Raw genomic sequence first — 17,393 nt, 5'->3', positions numbered from 1 at the left:
GTCTCATCACGTTACAGTTGCACCTAATTTGGCGGAGCCCTTGAGGGCTTTCCAGGATGTCTCCGACTGAGACCGGCTCCTGGGTACCCCTCAGAATTCAGTCTGCTTTCCTTTCCTTGGGCAGCGGCTCCCACTGCACTGTCTCTTGTGTTTGCTTTTCCCTGGGACTGGCTCCCCTCATCCTTGCTCTCCCTGAAAACAACTGCAGACACCTTTTAAGTGTTTTCCTGTGATTCCTACAGCAAAGCAGATGGAAGTAGGGGTGAGGAGGGAGTGTAAAGCATAAGGAAGTTGCAAGGTTCTAGGAAGCTTCACACTATCTTTAGAGACATGTGAGTGAACTTGACCTGTTTTTGTTAAATAGACTTTTGGGGCCATGACTCCCTAGGTCTTCTTCCAGTTCTTTCCTTGGCAATCATTCCACTCAGCCTTGCTGGGGTTGGATACTGGGTCTACCACTCAGATTAGGCTCAAAGTGGGTCCTAGTTGGCATTGCTGTTGGGCTTGGTAAGACTCTCATCCTTGTTTTCTCTGCTTGCTCTGAGATCTGAATTGAGAGCGGCAGCCTGCTTTTCCTTTCCCCTGATTTTGGCCTGAGTAGGGTACAGAGTTCATAGTTTACCCGAGGGCCTTGGTGATTGATATCTCCTGAGCTTATCAGGAGACCCATTTTGTCAGACCCATTCCATGTACCTTTCCTGACTCTTCAAAGTGTTCCCTTTCTCTCCCTTCCCTCCCAGTCCCAAGAGTGGAGTTACAGAACTGTGGTTAAGCAATATCAAATTACTCTGACCATGCAAAAGAGGAAGAGATAGAATTCTCTCCAATGGGATGGGGGGTTCATTTCTCTGAAGTGCCTAAGTGCACCAGGAAAGAGCTCAGTGTGAACTGGCACAGTCAGCTAAGGAAGGCCTGTGCTGGCGCATTCAGACCTTGACCTTGAACCTGGAGGGTAGAAGGGAATCTGGATGGACATGAGAGAGAACAAGAGTGTTAGAACTGGGGGTGGATGGGTGGCTCAGGGGGGTTGTGTTTGGAGAGAACAAGGCTGCCTGAGAAGGGTAAGATGAGTGTTGAAGACAAGATTTATCCAGTCCTGCCAAATTTTGATGCACATCAGAATCGCCTGGGAGCAGTAAAAACCCTTAGTGCCTTGGCCATACCCCATGTCAATTCAGTCAGAAGGTCTGGGGTGGGGAGCCAGGCTTCAGTGCGTTTTTAAAGATCCTCAGGTGATTCCACTGTGCAGTCAAGTTAGGAATTATTTCCTTGCTTTGTTACCTACAAGTATCTGAGACTTTGTGGAGAGACCCACAGTGCAGTAGGATGAGAATAGAAAATGAAGTTGGACGTGAGGCAGAAAGGACGACGATGGAAGATGAAGCCAGGGAATAAGTCAGTTCATAAAACACATGCTGTGAGATACTGCACAGTTGCTTGAGTGGCCAGAATTTGGACCTGAGCTTCCTTGGAGCTGAAACAGGAGGAAAACTGAACAGTTAGGAAAGTCACGTGATGGGACCCACCAGTGCTTCCGGTTGGAGGTTTCTTCCCAGCCTCTTCAAAAAGGGGGCTCCACGCAGGGTTGTGGACAGGGCATCCATGGTGCCTTACACTCACATGAAGCCAGGAGTTTCACATAGGCTACTGGCTAGAACTCAAACACTCCTTCCTGTTGGGGAGGTCGCTCGAGGCGAGAGTCAACTACTTGGAGCTAATTCAGTAAGAAAGGTTGATGATGTTTCCTAAACTCTTGGTTGCTGTCTGTAGCTAACTTAAAAATCCTCCCGTCTCCCCGGCCTCCTGGCTCAGTTTAAACTAATTAACTGTGCTTATTTGCCCGCACGTGCAGTGTCTGCGCTTTGTCTTTCCTGTGGTCATTTCTGATTGCTGGCAGTCAGCTTGTCACTTCCTTCACCAGGCCAGGGGCTTGCAGGGACAAATGCATTTGATTAAGACACAGAGCAAAAGCTCTGGCTCGTCGTCCTTGTGGCTGTGGCGCCAGTTCACCTGCTGTGGCCTCCACCCCGAGGAGGGGTTTCTACTTCTACAGCCTGAGCTTGGCTACGGGGGCATTCTGCTGGTGGGGGTCACTGTTCTGGGATCCTGCCCCACCGACCTGGAGATGCGGGAGGGGCTTTTTCCTGCAGAGGAGCCGACAGGCCAGCTCGGCCTCCCCGCTCCTCCTCCTCCATCCCCAGACAGTTAAGAAACACTCATCCAGCCAGGCCCATCTCTCCCCAGAGCTGGCGCCCAGGGAATGCGCCTGCCTTGCTCAACAGAGCCAGTTGTCATTGGCCCCAAATGGGCTATGGGTCGGGTCAGACTGGGGACCGACCTGGCAGAGCACCATCAGGGCGGCCTCGGTGAGGGGTGAGGCCAGTGCGGCTGCTCCCACACCTGCTTGTGTTTCCACACCTGGCTGGCTCTGGAGCATGTGGCAGCGTGTGCGTGCACTGTCTGCTGGAGGACAGGTGTGCACCAGGGTGTACCCCATGCTCTGTGCTTCCCTGCGTTCTGCTCCGTCTCTGGCTATGTGAGTCTTGGAGGCTGTGGGTAAATTCGTGTGTGTGTGCGTGTGTGTGTGTGTGAGTGAGACGCATATACTAACAGCCCCTCAGCAACGGGACTGCCCAGGGTGTGGGTCCCACACAGCCTCCCTGGTCAGTGAGGTGCTGTGCCTCCGTGGCCGGCAGGAGTGGGCACCCATGAGGGGTGTAGTCACCCAGCTGCCCGTGAGGGCACTGAGCCTGGGGGCGCGCCTGTGGGGTCTCTACCTCCACCTGCTGTCTGTGGGGCTGTGGGCGCCTCTGTTTTGCCTCCTCCTGCTTCTCCGCGTGTTGTCCGTGTGTGCACAGGAGGCGGGCAAGGCTGTGCTTACGGCTGCTGCCTCCGTGGCAGTCTGGGTCCAGGTCTGTGGCGGGTACCTTGTCCTGCACGGGCTCGCCTGGACTGCCCAGCTGGTGGGGAGCTGGGTGGCGCTGCACGTGTGGCTCTGCTGTGCCTTGCTGGAGACCCTCGGGCGCATCCTTTCCATCCTGCCATGTGAGCAGGCCGTCGGGTGGCTGGTGCGGGCAGGCGTGCTGGCCGGCAGAGGCCTGGCGCGGGTGCGGGGCGTGGCGACCCTGGTCCAGGTGTGCGCCCACACGCTCTTCCTGGGCGTGTACCTGTGCCTGCACGTGTGCTTTGCCGCCATCAGCTCCAAGGTCCAAGTGAGGGTGCACGCCCCGCTCTGGGTCTCGCTGCCCTTTAGGGTCCACATCCCCCTGAACCTGGGCTTCAGAGTGAGGCTGCAGGCCCAGAGGCACGGCGAGGCCGAGGGGAGGGGGGGTGCATCCCAAGGGGAGCAGAGCCCCCCGGTGTCCCTCGAGCCCACAAGGAGACGGGAGGCGACACGGAGCAGGGGCGAGCTCTGTCCAGGTGGGTACTTGAAGGGGCTGCTTTCTACCTCTTGGTCCTGTCCCCAGCCTCAGGTGCCAGGCCACACTTGGAGCCCACTTCTCCTCTTCAAACAAAGGAGAACATTCTCTACTCTTGCATCATCAAGCCCGTGTGGCCACCTCTCTCCTTTCCCCTCTGGGCTCCCGGGACCTCCTTCCTGGACTGCATGGTCCCCAGGGAAGGCGCAGGCAGAGGACCTGGGCAGGGTCCAGGCCTTGCCCTCTGTCTGCCGAGCACAGAACTGCTCAGGGCAATGTTGGGCTGGGGGCCCTTCTCCTCCCCCTGCCCTTCCTCCTTTGCAGTCCTCCTCCCTCCCTCAGGCTCTCAGTTCCTCCAGTTGCCCCCTGCCCTCCCCATCTCTGCCCTTACCTGGGTGAAAGTGAAAAAGAGAAAGCGATAGTCGCTTAGTCAAGTCGGACTCTTTGCAACCCCTTGGGGGTAGCCCGCCAGGCTCCTCTGTCCATGAGATTTCCCAGGCAAGAATACTGGAGTGGGTTGCCAGTTCTTCCTCCAGGGGATCTTCCCGAGCCAGGGACTGAACCCAGGTCTCCTGCATTGAGGGCAGATTCTGTACCCGTGGGACTCTGCTTCTCTTCCAGCTTCTACAGTGGAGACCCCTCTTCTGGGCCATCATGGACCCTCTCTTTTGCTCAGGGATGCCCTCTTCCCAGACGCCTGACCCCCTTCTGCCATCCCCCTCCCCCCTCCCCCGCCAGCCAAGTTGGCTCAGGTGTGCCTGGCTCTCTCTGCAGTGGTCCCCAGTGCGGCCACCCTCATCATCGTGGTGTGCGTGGGCTTCCTGGTGCTCATGGTTGTCCTGGGTCTCGTGCGCATCCACTCACTGCACCGCCGCGTCTCGGGGGCCAGCGGGCCTCCCGGGGCCTCCAGCGATCCCAAGGACCCCGACCTCTTCTGGGATGACTCGGCTCTCACCATTATCGTGAACCCCATGGAGGTGAGTGGGGGGCCTGGCAGAGTCAGGGTGCAGCTGGGGCACACTCCCAGCAGGGAGACTCCCAATGAGCACCCACCCCCCCAACCTTCCCCAGTCCTACCAGAGCCGGCAGGTCTGCGTGGCGGGCACTGCGGGTGGCCAGCAGGACGATGAGGACAGCAGCGACTCGGAGGCGGCTGACTCGCCCAGCAGTGACGAGAGACGCATCATCGAGACCCCCCCTCACCGCTACTGAGGCCTCTGCCCCTCCCCAGACAGAGAATTCCGTCCCGGAGAGTCAGACACACCGAAGAGACAGAAGGACCTTCTTAGAGGAGAGAGACCCGGTGGGGTGGAGAAGAGAGCTCTTAGAAGAGTCCTCTCCTAATCTCAGAATCTGGGGGCCCACCAGAGCCCGCCCCCTCCCCCTCAGCCCCCAGCCCACCCCCGGCTCCATGCCTCTGGGCTCCTACTCCTGGGTTGGGGAGATTCTGGCTGCCTTGTCTGTCCCCAGGCAGCCACCCCCTTTGCTGACTCACGTCTGTCTCTTCCCCCACCAGCCATGTGCTGTATGGGAGTGGGGGGGGCGGTGCGGCACTGAAGAAAACTTTGTCTCCTGCCCTTACCTTCTCTCCTGTCCACGGGGCCCCCTGGCCGGGCATTCTCTGCTTCTCTTAACGAGCCCCCCTCTTTCCATTTCACTCTGGGGATCCCCTCTTCTCCTGGCCCCCTTCCCTCCTCTTTCCTCTCCTTGCCTGAGGTCTTGCAGCCCCTGCCCCTTTCTCCGAGACCTGGCTGTGGCTGGGTTGTAGGGGTGGGAGTGGGGTGGGGGCCCGGGTGGATTATATATAATGTATATTTTTTCATGTCGTCGTGAGCGCAGCCCCTGTGTTCTGTGTGCAGCTCACAACCTTGTGTGCGTGTGGCATCGTCACGTCCTGGGGTGGGAGTGGGGGTCGGGGGGTGGGTGTGTGAGGGAGGGGACACACCCTAGGGTTTTCAAATAAAACAACTGGAAAAAATCCTGGTGAGCTGCCTCTGGCCTGCTTGATCCCTGGTGGGTGCTCTGTGGGTGGCCGCTGGGGTCTCTGACCCCTTCGGTCTCTGAGCTGAAGTGAGGGGCAGGGCTGGTTGTCTGGGTGCTGTTGCCAGGATCAGATGGCTCCCACTGCACCCTGGGAAAAGTGCAGACAATTGGGGGAATGCTGCATATGCCAGAGTTTTGTGGAAGACATTGTTATCACCCCCATCTCTTGGAATTTTTCACCTGGGGTTCCTGTGTGCCCAGCCCCGGGGCAGTCGAGGGGGAGAGGGCAGGCACCCCTGCTATTTGTTTTTTAAAAAGGGGTTTCCCTTTTAAAAATTAATTAATTGATTAATTATTGGCCATACCTTGTGGCATGTGGGCCCTTAGTTCCCCCACCACCTGTAGGTGGCGGCTCCACTAGGGCGTCGGGCACTTCAGAGGCAACCTTGGCCCGGATTCTACTCTGTCCGTTTTGCCTTTCTCCCAGTTACCTGAGCCAGAGACCTGGGAGTGGGTTGGGATTTCTCCCTCTCCCTTAACCTCATGTCCACATGGTGACTAAACCCTCTCATTTTTACTTTTTACCCCTTAAAATCTCTCAAATGTCTTTTTCTCCCCGGCACCCCATTGCTGGTGCTGCCTTGGCTTATACCGTCTTCAGTATATGCCTGGTCTGTTGCAAGAGCCTCTTACGTGTCACCTACCTGTTGCCTACCTGTCACCTACCTGCCTCCTACCTGTTCTCCTTGCCTCCAGTGTTTTGCTCCACTCCACCCACCTCTGGGTCGGAGTGGCTTTTCTAAAGTGCAGGTTCTCCTCCTGGACCTTCCCTACTTCCAAATCACTGTCAGGGTCAAGTTTGGACACCTTGAGAGGCCCCTCAACCCACCTCCCCCACCTGCCTGGCCCTCCCTGCCACCACCCCGGCACACCTAGGTACCAGTCACACAAACCACTAGTCTTTCTCCAAACCTGCCCTGCTGCTTCTTGCCTCTGTCTTTGCATGTACCGTTCGCTCTGTCCAGTGTCCTTTCCCCTCTGTGTGCCTAGCCATCTTGTCCTTATCACTCCAGACCCAGTGCTGCCTCTTCCGGGAAGTCTTCTGTGCTCTGGCACCTCTTGTTCATGCCTCCATCCCAGACCTTTTCACTACACAGTGGTTCAGATCCGTCTCCACCACCAGACTGTGTCCTCAGAACTCACATGGGGTCTGGCGCGCAGTAGGGGCTCTGAAGAATGGATGAGATGTGTGTGGCTCTCAGATCGATTCTATGAGAAAAGATGTATTGGTAGGAGGGGAGAGGGGAGCTCCTTTGGTGGCCCTCTGGCCTGGGGGCATCAGTGCACAGAGGACAGACGTGACCCAGCAGGTGCCTGATGAACCGTCTCCTGGAGGGGCCCTTGTGGATGCCAAAGTCATGTTTCCATGTCTGTGGCAATAACACGTGGGAGGCAGCCTGCCTGTTCTCCCTGGAGCTGCTCAGAGTGATGGCTCAATGGGCAGAGCCTTCAGATATCAAAGCCTCCGTGCTAACAAGGTGTGAGAGTGAGATTTCAGTCTTTGGTCTTAAACTTCAGGGACCTCACCCCCTCTTCTCTTACCATCCCCCCTAGTCTTCACGCACCCCTGGCCTCAGGGTCCACAGCTTCTCACACAGAGCAGTGGAGTTAAGTGTTTGCCCTTGTGCTCACTCAGTCATATCTGACTCTTTGAGATCCCATGGACTGTAGCCTGCCAGGATCCTCTGTGCATGGAATTCTCCAGGCAAGAATACTGGAGTGGGTTGCCATTTCCTACTCCAGGGGGTCTTCCCGACGCAGGGATCGAACCCACATCTCCAGGTTTTCTGCACTGGCAGGTGGATTCTTTACCATTAGCGCCACCAAATGGGAAGCCCATTTGCCCCTGGAGCCCCCAGTGTGTGGCCAGACTCAGGACCCGGGGTCTTCATTCAAGTTCAAGCCCCAGCTCTTGGGAGCAGATGGGGCAAGTACACACATCGGCAGCACAGGGTCCATCTCTTAGCATCTGCCCAGTCCCGGCCTCCCTGGATCATCCATCTCTTGGACCAACCAGGATTTCTTCTGAAATGCACCTTTCTGCACTCGTTTCCTGGGGACTCTCTGGGGTCACGGGCCACTGACTGTGTCTTATAGGTGCAGCCTTTCCTGTCCCTCCTGTTCATCCCTAGTGCTGATACCCCAGATGCCAGCCCATGGCTGCCAGAACCTCCTGACCTGACAGCTGGGCAGATGGTCATGTCACCATGGGGTGGGTGGGTGCCTGGAGAAGACTTTGAAGCCCACGTGCCCCCACATTGCCCCAAGCAACCACTTTCGCTTGTGGGCCCATTCTTCTCTCTCAGTCTCTCTCTCTCACACACACATTGGCAATAGGAATCAGGAGTGAGGCAAGATGCTGACGCCCATTGTGCAGAGAAGGGGCGGCAGGCAGGAGTCCAAATGGGTTTCTATTTTGTTGCTCAAGATCTCCTGGAAAGTTCCCCAACCTCCCTCACAGAACCTCCCAAAGCCTCAGGACGCCAGGACTTGGGCAGGGCTTCCCATTTCTCTCCTCATGTAATTTGATACAGCAAACATCTCCTTTGGCCTCAATCAGATCTTCTCTTTCGCACTGAAAGCCTGTTTTCCTCTTAAGTCCATTCTCTGCAGTGAAAATTGATGAGCTTCCTGGAAAGTGCATGATGGAGAGCCAGCCGCTTGAGAGAAGCTGTAGAGGCAGAGACGGTAACCAAGTGCTCAAGAATCAAGTGTCTGCATCCTATTACTAGACCAGAGACCTGAACGCTCACCTTTGTGTCTTCTGGGAAGGATGACATGGGCTCTGCCCATGTCAGGATTCCATCACACTGCAACCTTCCCACTGGTGTGCTATCAGTAACAATCCTAAAACCTGCATTTCGGCAGCTGCCAGCCCCTACCTTGGGGGCTGCCGTCCTCTTGCTGGGACGGGTCAGGAATGACACATCTGCTCCCAGTCTCCTAGCACACATGGAAGAGCTCATATTACTTTCACATTTTAATCTCCATGTTGTCCCCCCAAAATATGTCCTCTGGTTCCCCTCAGGGTTCCTCTGGACCAGTTGACTGGTGAATCACCTAGACCCTGGCCTTTCCTGGTGGCTCAGATGGTAAAGAGTCTGCCTGCAATGCAGGAGACCTGGGTTGGATCCCTGGGTTGGGAAGACCCCCTGGAGGAGGGAATGGCAACCCACTCCAGTATTCTTGTGGAGAATCCCATGAAGAGAGGAGCCTGGTGGGCTACAGTCCATGGGGTCGCAAAGAGCTGGACAGACTGAACGACACACACACCTAGACCCTAGGCCGTTCCCAGGGTGCCTGTAGCATGAGCTGAGCTTGCATCCTCAGTGCTCGGTGCAATGTGGGCTCTGGGCGTCCTGGACTCCTCCTCCCTGGACGCCCTCTTCTCACCCAGCGTCCTGCTGAGGCATCCCGCTCCGGGGCGCCCCCTCCTGGAGAGACGAGGAACGGCAGGAAGGGAGCCGGTGCGGAGGGAGATGGGTGAGTCCCGGCCGGCAGGCAGGCGCATCTGAGAGACGGGGAGGAACTGGCACGCTTATTTTCATCGCGCTGGTGTCGCTGCGTCTCCCGCGGCACCACGCTGCTGTCGCTTCCTAAAATAACCTTGTTCTACAGGAAAAGGACAGATGAGGGTTTAAATTTAGCAACGGTGGGGGGGAGTGGGTGGGGGAATGCAGACTCTGGGATGTGGGGGGGCTGGCTTTGTCATTGAAGGAATTGGAAGCCGGTGATGCCTGCCTGAGGATTCTCACCCACAGGATAAGGGAACGTCCAGTCCGAGTGTAATGTCCAGTCTCGAAGACCTGCCCTGAATATCCGAGGTTCTCACCCCAAGTCTGCAGTCCCGCCCACCTCTCCAGCAGATGTGATCTTTTCCCTTAAACAGCTGAGTTGGAGTTACGCTGCCATTTCTCCACAGGCTTCTGTGTGGCTGGTTCTTTGGGGAGAGGCTGTTAAAGGGCAAAAGCAGAAGTTGAGAAAACCCCTGATTTTCAGTTAGGCTAATGAAGGGAGAGGAGTCTTCCTGGGCTCAGGGCACCACAGACAGGGAGAAGTCCAGAAGGCACAGGAGCTGTGCAGAGACGGTGATGTCACTTGCAAATGACAGAAGGGCAAAGACCCAGGGTACCAGGCCCAGGTGACTCAGCTGCCTAGTCCCCCTGGAAGTTCGGCAGCCCCCCACAGACCACCCAGCCAATGACCCTCCACCTCGGGGCCCTGCTCTTCCTGCATCATCTGGCTGTTCTGAGGCAATTCCAAAGCACAGGGGGCCCCTCCTGCCAGGGATGGGATGGGGAGGAGGAGCGAGGGAGGAGGGAGGAGGGATTGAGGAGCCCCCACCCCCACCCCCGTGTTCACATCTCAGCAACTTAGTGTTCAGCCTTGGTCTTCAGCTTCTCTAAGTGATGGCTCACCGGCTGTCGAAAAATTCCCTACTCCAAGGGTTCAGTGAGGCTTCAATACAATCACTTTTTCTGGCCCACGCCATGAACAGCCTAGGGGAGGCTTGCACCAACATGAAGCGCCAGTGCACCCACCAGTGCTTCAGAGTACTTCAGTCACTGGTTTGCCAAGACGTTCCTCAGGGGGAACTGCTCCAGGGACCCATGCATCGACCTCTTCAAGCACTACCATCAGGGTGTTCAAATCAGAAAGCAACAAAGGAGAAGGAGATTCCTATTGAAGGACTGGAGTTCATGGGTCATGGCAAAGAGAAGCCTGAAAACTCTTCTTGACCTTGACAGTCACCTTGATAATGGACGTCTCAAATCAGGAAATTGAGGACTCTGGTTCTTGTCAGTTAGAACTGAAGATAGCATTGATTTGATTAATTTAGGAAGGAGGAGTTTCCTTTCCTTGATACTTTTCTCTGCTTGTAAAAGATGATGAACGGTCACTCTTTGCTTTGAGATTTCTGGCTTTGGCATCTCAGCAGGAACTCAGAGTTCTAAATAATGGGATTTTGGGGGATTATGGTTGTAATATTTGGTCTGGGGTCAGTTTTAAATATATCTTGTATGAAAACACTCATAACCTTGTCAGGACGTCTAAGATTGCCTGACCTTGAGCCATTCTTTGAAGGACATTACAGACACTCTACTGGGGTTATTTGTTCTTGGAAGTAACTGGTTAAGATCTTTTTTCTCTGAGGGAACTAGTGCTCCAGAAAGGGTTCCCAGCACAACAGTTGCAGTCAGTGCTTGGGTGTGCAGTTTTATTTTTATATAGTAACTTAACTGTTAAGGTTGCTGGTGGACTGGGTTAGCCAAGAGGAAGACAGCTTTCAGTTCCCTATCTTAACAAGAGGTGTCAGAGCTCATATTAAGATGTAAAATCTCCATGCATGCTGCATTTCAGAGTTCATGGTGTAGTTTAAGAATTAAAATCCTTGAAGTGGCTACGGACAAAGATCCTAAATTACAAAGATTTGTGGCTGCCAGCTTCCAACCGAAGTCAATGAATTAAGTCAACCTGTATATCATAAAAATGCCAAAATGCTGCCTATGATTAAATGGGGGTGGGGTGGGGTGGAAAAGTGGTCGCTTTATTTGCCTTGTTTATTCACCCTGCCCTGTAATGCCTGTAATCATGAAAAGGAATAAATTGTAATATTTAATGAAAAAAAATCACTTTTTCTGATGCAACTCAGAATTGGCATACTATACGTGAGCTATCATTATCATTAATTATCGGGAGATGGGCAGGTGATGAAGGGGTCTTTAAAACATGGCCTCTAGGGGATGGCAGGGTCCCTGAAGTTCCTTGCCCCTCTGCCACTGCCCCCAGACTCCGGCAGCATGGCTTGTAGTGTTTGTTTTTTGTTTTTTCAAAAAAAACAAAAAAACAGTGATTGTATTTATTTCTAATGTATATTTATTTATTTTTTTGACTGTGCTACGCAGCGTGTGAGATCTTAGTTCCCCCGACTATGGATGGAACTCGCAACCCCTGCATTGGAAGCACAGAGTCCTAACCACTGGACTGCCATGGAAGTCCCCGGGCTTGTTTGAATACTTGCTTTGGAGCTAGACAAGCCCGGGTTTTTCTTCACTTGGCAGCTTACAGAAGATTATTGTGGCTAATGCCTATAGGACAGTGGCTATTTTCATAGTTTTCAGGCTGATTTAGATAAGCACAAGGTTGTTTTTTTTAATAGGTGGGGGTCTTAGCCACAGGAGTGGCTAAGGTCTCAATAATCAAGAGCTCACTGGCTTTCAGGTGCTGACTTCATGGTCAGAGGTGACCTGGTACTGTAGATAAGGCAAAAATAGAGGCTAGTTCACCAATAGATGGTCCTTCCTCAAAATGGGCAGGATCTTAGCTTTAAATGCTTTCCAGGTAAGACTCTGGTGGACGGAATAGCTTTCTGTTCTGTAGTGGTTTTCAGTCACATTTTTAGGTTGAGCCTCAGACCTCAAAAGGAGCTGAGTTTCATGTTTCACTCCTGACTGTGTCCGTGAGCCTTGTGCAGGCCCAGGTAGGCCATACCTGTCCTTGTGAACTGTGTCAGTCAGGGACAAGGGAATGAAGTGTGGAGAGTTCAACATCTCAGGTCAGCAGGCTTATCCACAAGCTCTCAAGAGATACCCACAGCTATCTCCAGGTAGCTCTGGAATTGTAACCTGTATCATCCTTTGGTCAAGTATATAATCCTTGGCCAAGAATTTGAATTTTGGACTGTGGTTTTAGCTACTAAGGGTGGTATATTTTTTTCCAGTGAAGAGAGCAGAAGGAGTGAGGATTGCTTATTTAATAGAGGCTATGCCATTTTCATGTGATGATAGAAAAATAATTGAACTTAATACCCTTATATATACAAGGGCTTGTGAAGGCAATTCAAGAGGGCACTGTCTGGAATATTCTGAGTCTAAGAAGCATGCTTGCTCAAGGAGTCAAGAAAGAGCTGCTTAAAAACAACAACAACAAAATAACAATATAGGATTTGGCCTTTCTCCTGGAATAAGAAAGGTGAAGCTTTTGAAGGAAAGATATTGGGTTGGCCAAAAAGTTCATTCAGAGGTTTTGTATGATGTTACAGAAAAAATTTGAACGAACTCTTTGGCCAATGCAGTGCAAAGCTGACTGAGCTGGAGGAAGACATCAATTTCTTTGGAAGAAAGGTCTGTTGTCTTTAAAGACAGGCTAGACACATATGGGAAGAGTGTGAGGTCTTGGAGGTCAGGCAGGTTTGAAAAGGAATAGGAGGTTTATGCGGGTGGGTCTTATAATTAGAGGCTTAGAGAAAGGAGGCCATTGACAGGATCAGGTTAAAAAAAAAAAGGGTGCTCAGTTGCATCTGACTTTGCAACTCCATGGACCTCAGACTTCCAGGCTCCTCTGTCTATGGAATTTTCCAGGCAAGAATTTTGGAGCGGGTTGCTGCGCCTTCCTGCAGGGGATCTTCCCCACCCAGAGACTGAACCCATGTCTCCTGCATTGCAGGCAGATTCTTTATCGCTGAGTGACCGGGAAAGCCCTCAAAAGAAAAATACAGCGGACTTAGTAAGTGAAGGAAATTCGCTGACCTCTAGGTGGGAGTGTGGTAGCAGTCCATCTACCCAAGGTGGAATAAAGATGCCCTGCTGTTGTGAACTGTGAGCTAGTCCAGCTGAAAGCTCACCCTGCGGTCAGTGGAGATAACTCCACCTGGGAAAGTCTCAGTAAGTTCACGGGGGTGGCGGTAGGGGGTTACTGTGACTGCCTGTAGCGCCCAAGCTCTCCTGCTCTGCTCTTCAATCTGACAGTCAACTGTTTACAGCACTAATTTTTTGACCTACTAACCTCAGCCTTTCCAACAAGGTCAAACTGGTCTCCTGAGGAGGTGTAGAATTTAGTATAGAGACAGTGAAGTAATTTTAATATTTTGATGTTAAGGTAAGCTTTGTGTTTCCAACTTGAAATATCTGTTGATTTCAGAATTATGATTTTTAATTGAAAGATGTAAGACACTGCTCGAGTTTATAAACAAATAAATAAAAAATTTAAACAAAAAAATATAAACAAATAAATAAAGTATTAGAACATTTAAGAGAAATCAAACAGCAGAACACAATGAATTAAGTAATTAGATTTACAAGAGCTGCATATGCTTTAAGAACAATTTTGTGAGTATTTTTAAGTCTACCTTGCCAGGCAATTGAAGTGCACAAGGGGAAAAAAAAATCAGATATATCAAGCATATGAATATGGTGTAAAACAGTTATGGAAATTTTACTAACTTTGGAGATGAGACTAATTGCTAAGGAAATGTAAATCTGTTCAAGTTGATTTAAACATCAATCAAAGAACAAGTGGAAGCAATTTTTGAAAAATTAGTACATTTATAAATAGAATTTCAAGATTTGTAAGTTGAATTTCAAGGTTTGAGCAAAACTGCATTTTATACTCACAATTTTAATAAATTAAACAGTAATTTAAACCCCAGGTAACTGGAAATAGACTTATCTATACACATCAGATGTCACGAATATTCACAGTGATGGGGTGTTTGTGGAGCTGGTGTCAGTGATTGGATCAGAAACTGATGGATCCAAAGAAATCTGAGATGGAGAAGGCATGGCCCAGACAAGACAGGGTGTGCCAGAAGGGCGCTCACATCCAGGATACAATGGAGTGCTGTGCTGTGCTAAGTCGCTTTAGTCGTGTCCGACTCTGCAACTTTATGGACTGCAGCCTACCAGGCTCCTCTGTCCATGGCACTCTCCAGGCAAGAATACTGGAGTGGGTCGCCACTCCAGGGGATCTTCCCCATCCAGGAAGGGTCCCTCAGATCTGCAGTAGAGTTCACAAGGAAACAACTGGAAACTAGATGATCAAAACAACCCTACCAACCTCTTGTTTGGAAAATCCTTTCGATGGAGTTTAATTTCATCATCTCTGGTACAGCCTCACGATGGTAACCAGAAGAGTGGACTGTTGTAGAGATTGTCAGCTTCTCACCAAACCTTAGTCCAGCCCACGGTAGGCATTCAGCTATATTATATTTCCCAGCTTCCTCTGCTACAAAGGTGGCCAAAAGGCTGAGCCAATGGAGTGTGGGCTTGACATCACATCAGCCTCCTGATTGGAGAATTCCTTCAACAAAGTTTAATTTCATTGTCACTGGCATAGCCTGACCTTGAAACCAATATTTCCCCCATTATTCATTTTCTCTAGTTACTTCTAAACCTTTATTTTATTATGGGATTTGGCTGCATAGCCACAGTCTCTTACCTGCAATCCTGAAATCCACAAAATTTTGAAAACCAAAAGTGTTTTTAGGTAGTCTAATGCCAAAATTCATCCTGCCCTGAACAGGTGAAATTATTTATAGAGTTCATTTCAAAGTAAATATTCATATTTTTTCTGAAGAAGTATTTTAATTAATTAATTAATTTGATGCTTTTGAACTGTGGTGTTAGAGAAGACTCTTGAGAGTCCCTTGGACTGCAAGGAGATTAACTAGTCATTCCTAAGGGAAATCAGTCCTGAGAAGTCATTGGAAGGACTGATGCTGAAGCTGAAACTCCAATACTTTGTCCACCTGATGCAAAGAACTGACTCATTGGAAAAAGACCCTGATGCTGGGAAAGATTGAAGCCAGGAGGAGAAGGGGATGACAGAGGATGAGATGGTTGGATGGCATCACCAACTCGATGGACATGAGTTTGAGCAAACTTTGAGAGATGGTGAAGGACAGGGAAGCCTAGCATGCTGCAGTCCATGGGGTTGCAAAGAGGACATGACTGAGCGGCTGAACTGAACTGAATTAATTTGACTGTACCACTTAGTTGTGGCAAATGTGATCTTTAGTTTTGGCATGTGGGATCTGTTTTTTTTTTTTTTTTTTTTAGTTGAGGTATGGAAACTCTTAGTTGTTGCATGTGGGATCTAGTTTCCTGAAGGGATCATATCTGGGCCCCTTGCATTGAGAGCGAGAAGTCTTAGCCCCTGGACCACCAGGGAAGTCCCCAGAAGAAATATTAATGTGCTTGATTCCCAGGGGCTGCCCCAGAGTTGGCTGGGGAAGGTATGTAATTCACATACACTGGTGTATAATACATAGCCTATGTTTACCTCAGTAAAATCCCAAGAGATCTGGATACTGAAACATGTGCTGTGCTGTGCCTAGTCGCTCAGTCATGGCTGACTCTTTGCAACCCCATGGACTGTAGCCCGCCAGGCTCCTCTGTCCATGGGATTCTCCAGGCAAGAACATTGGAGTGGGTTGCCATCCCCTTCTCCAGGGGATCTTCTCAACCCAGGAATCGAACTGAGGTCTCCCGAATTGCAGGCAGATTCTTTACCATCTGAGCCACCAGGGAAGCCCTACTGAAACATAACTGGTCCCAAGACTTTAAGGTGAAGGAATGTGGACCTGAGAAAATACACATATCTGGATTGTATTCTGTATTGTTCCAGATTCTGGGAGCACTGCTTTGCTTGGTCCAATCACTTTGAATTAGAGACCCAGGCTGCATCCGTCTGTGCCTCAGCCGTTTCCAGCACAGGATTTCCAAGGTCACCGTGTACGGTTGGCTGTACCAAGCTGGAAAGAGCAAGTATCAGAGGATGGCACGTGGGGGCATTTCACAGACCAGGCCTGGAAGGGGCGATTATCATTCTGCTCAGTTTCCATTAGTGACTGTCCAGTCATTTGGCCACTTACACAGCTAGGGAGGCTGGGAAATGTAGTTCAGCTGTGTGCCCAGGATGAGGAGGAGTGTTTCAGTAATCAGCTGGCAGTCTCTGCAGCAGTCCATCCTCCTGGTGTTTTGGGTGCAATATCTATTTCACCCTTCTTCCCACATGGAGAACACACATCCCTTCTTCCCGAGAGACACATCAGAGTCCCATCCAGCATTTCTGGACGGTCTATATATAGCCTTCTCCATATGACTCTTCATTGTCTGGTGACTTAAGAGCTGAAGACACAAATTATCTGAACACTGTCTCCTCCCCACAACCTTTGCTATGACTGCATTGGAGTTCAATTTATTTATTTTTTTCCAATTGGGAATGTTACGGCCTTCCCAGGTGGTAATAATGGTAAAGAATCCACCTGCCAAGGGAGGAGATGCAAGAAACTTCGGTATGATCCCTGGGTCAGGAAGATCCCTTGGAGGAGGAAATGGCAACCCACTCCAGTATTCTTGCCTGGAAAATTCCATGGACAGAGGAGCCTAGTGGCTTACAGTCTATGGGATCACAAAAAGCCAGACACGACTGAGGGACTGAGCGCTACTTGGGAATATTATAGGCAATGCTGTTGTGTACGTTTTTGTACCTGTGTACCACCAGACATATATGTGTAAGAGTGTTCCTAGGTAAGCATGATAGAAGTTTGGTCATGTATGCCTTACTGTGTAATGATAAACTGATTTTTTTGTTTGTTTGTTTTTTGGCCATACCATGTGTTATATAGGATCTTAGTTCCCTGAACAGGGATCGAACCTGTGCCCCTTGAAGTGGAAGTGTGGAGTTTTAACAACTGGACCACCAGAGAAGTCCCATGACAAACTGATTTCTGCTCAGTAAATCAGTTTATCTATTTGTCAGTACATTAATTTATCTGTTCTTGTATCAAATACCATATTGTTTATAACTCTTGATATCTGGTAAAGCAAATTCTCTCACCTTATTCTTCCTTGTGTGTATCTTTATTACTGGTTCATAGGGTTCAAGTATGCTTAATTTTGCCTTCCAAAGTGACTATACCATTTTGCATTTCCACCAGCTATGAATGAGAGTTCTTTTTGCTCCATTACCTCACCGGCATTTGGCGTTCTCAGAATTTTAGACGTTGGCCATTCTAATAAGTATGTAGTTGTGTATTATTGTTTCAATTTGCATTTACCTAATGACACTTGAGAGAAGACTCTTGAGAGTCCCTTGGACTGCAAGGAGATCCAACCAGTCCATCCTAAAGGAGATCAGTCCTGGGTGTTC

The 17,393-nt window shown here is 50.7% G+C and overlaps 1 protein-coding gene and 1 pseudogene across 1 annotated transcript in view; both read left to right on the top strand.

Annotated features, from left to right (window-relative positions):
* The window catches only part of CLSTN3 (calsyntenin 3), a 31,215-nt gene extending 25,881 nt beyond the window's left edge, over positions 1 to 5,334 (top strand). Inside the window, exons 17-18 of the mRNA XM_070453078.1 lie at positions 4,194 to 4,396; positions 4,491 to 5,334. Coding sequence (XP_070309179.1) covers positions 4,194 to 4,396; positions 4,491 to 4,631 — 344 coding nt within the window. The 3' untranslated portion in view covers positions 4,632 to 5,334. The remainder of the gene's footprint in view (positions 1 to 4,193; positions 4,397 to 4,490) is intronic.
* A 3,846-nt stretch (positions 5,335 to 9,180) lies between these two features.
* LOC139030663 (TP53-regulated inhibitor of apoptosis 1 pseudogene) lies at positions 9,181 to 10,308 on the top strand (annotated as a pseudogene).
* The last annotated feature ends 7,085 nt before the right edge of the window (positions 10,309 to 17,393 follow it).

This window comes from Odocoileus virginianus, chromosome 23 (genome assembly GCF_023699985.2).
Source record: "Odocoileus virginianus isolate 20LAN1187 ecotype Illinois chromosome 23, Ovbor_1.2, whole genome shotgun sequence".
Taxonomy (NCBI): domain Eukaryota; kingdom Metazoa; phylum Chordata; class Mammalia; order Artiodactyla; family Cervidae; genus Odocoileus; species Odocoileus virginianus.
The sequence above is the reverse complement of the archived record's forward strand: the minus strand, read 5'-3'. Positions and strand labels throughout refer to the sequence as shown.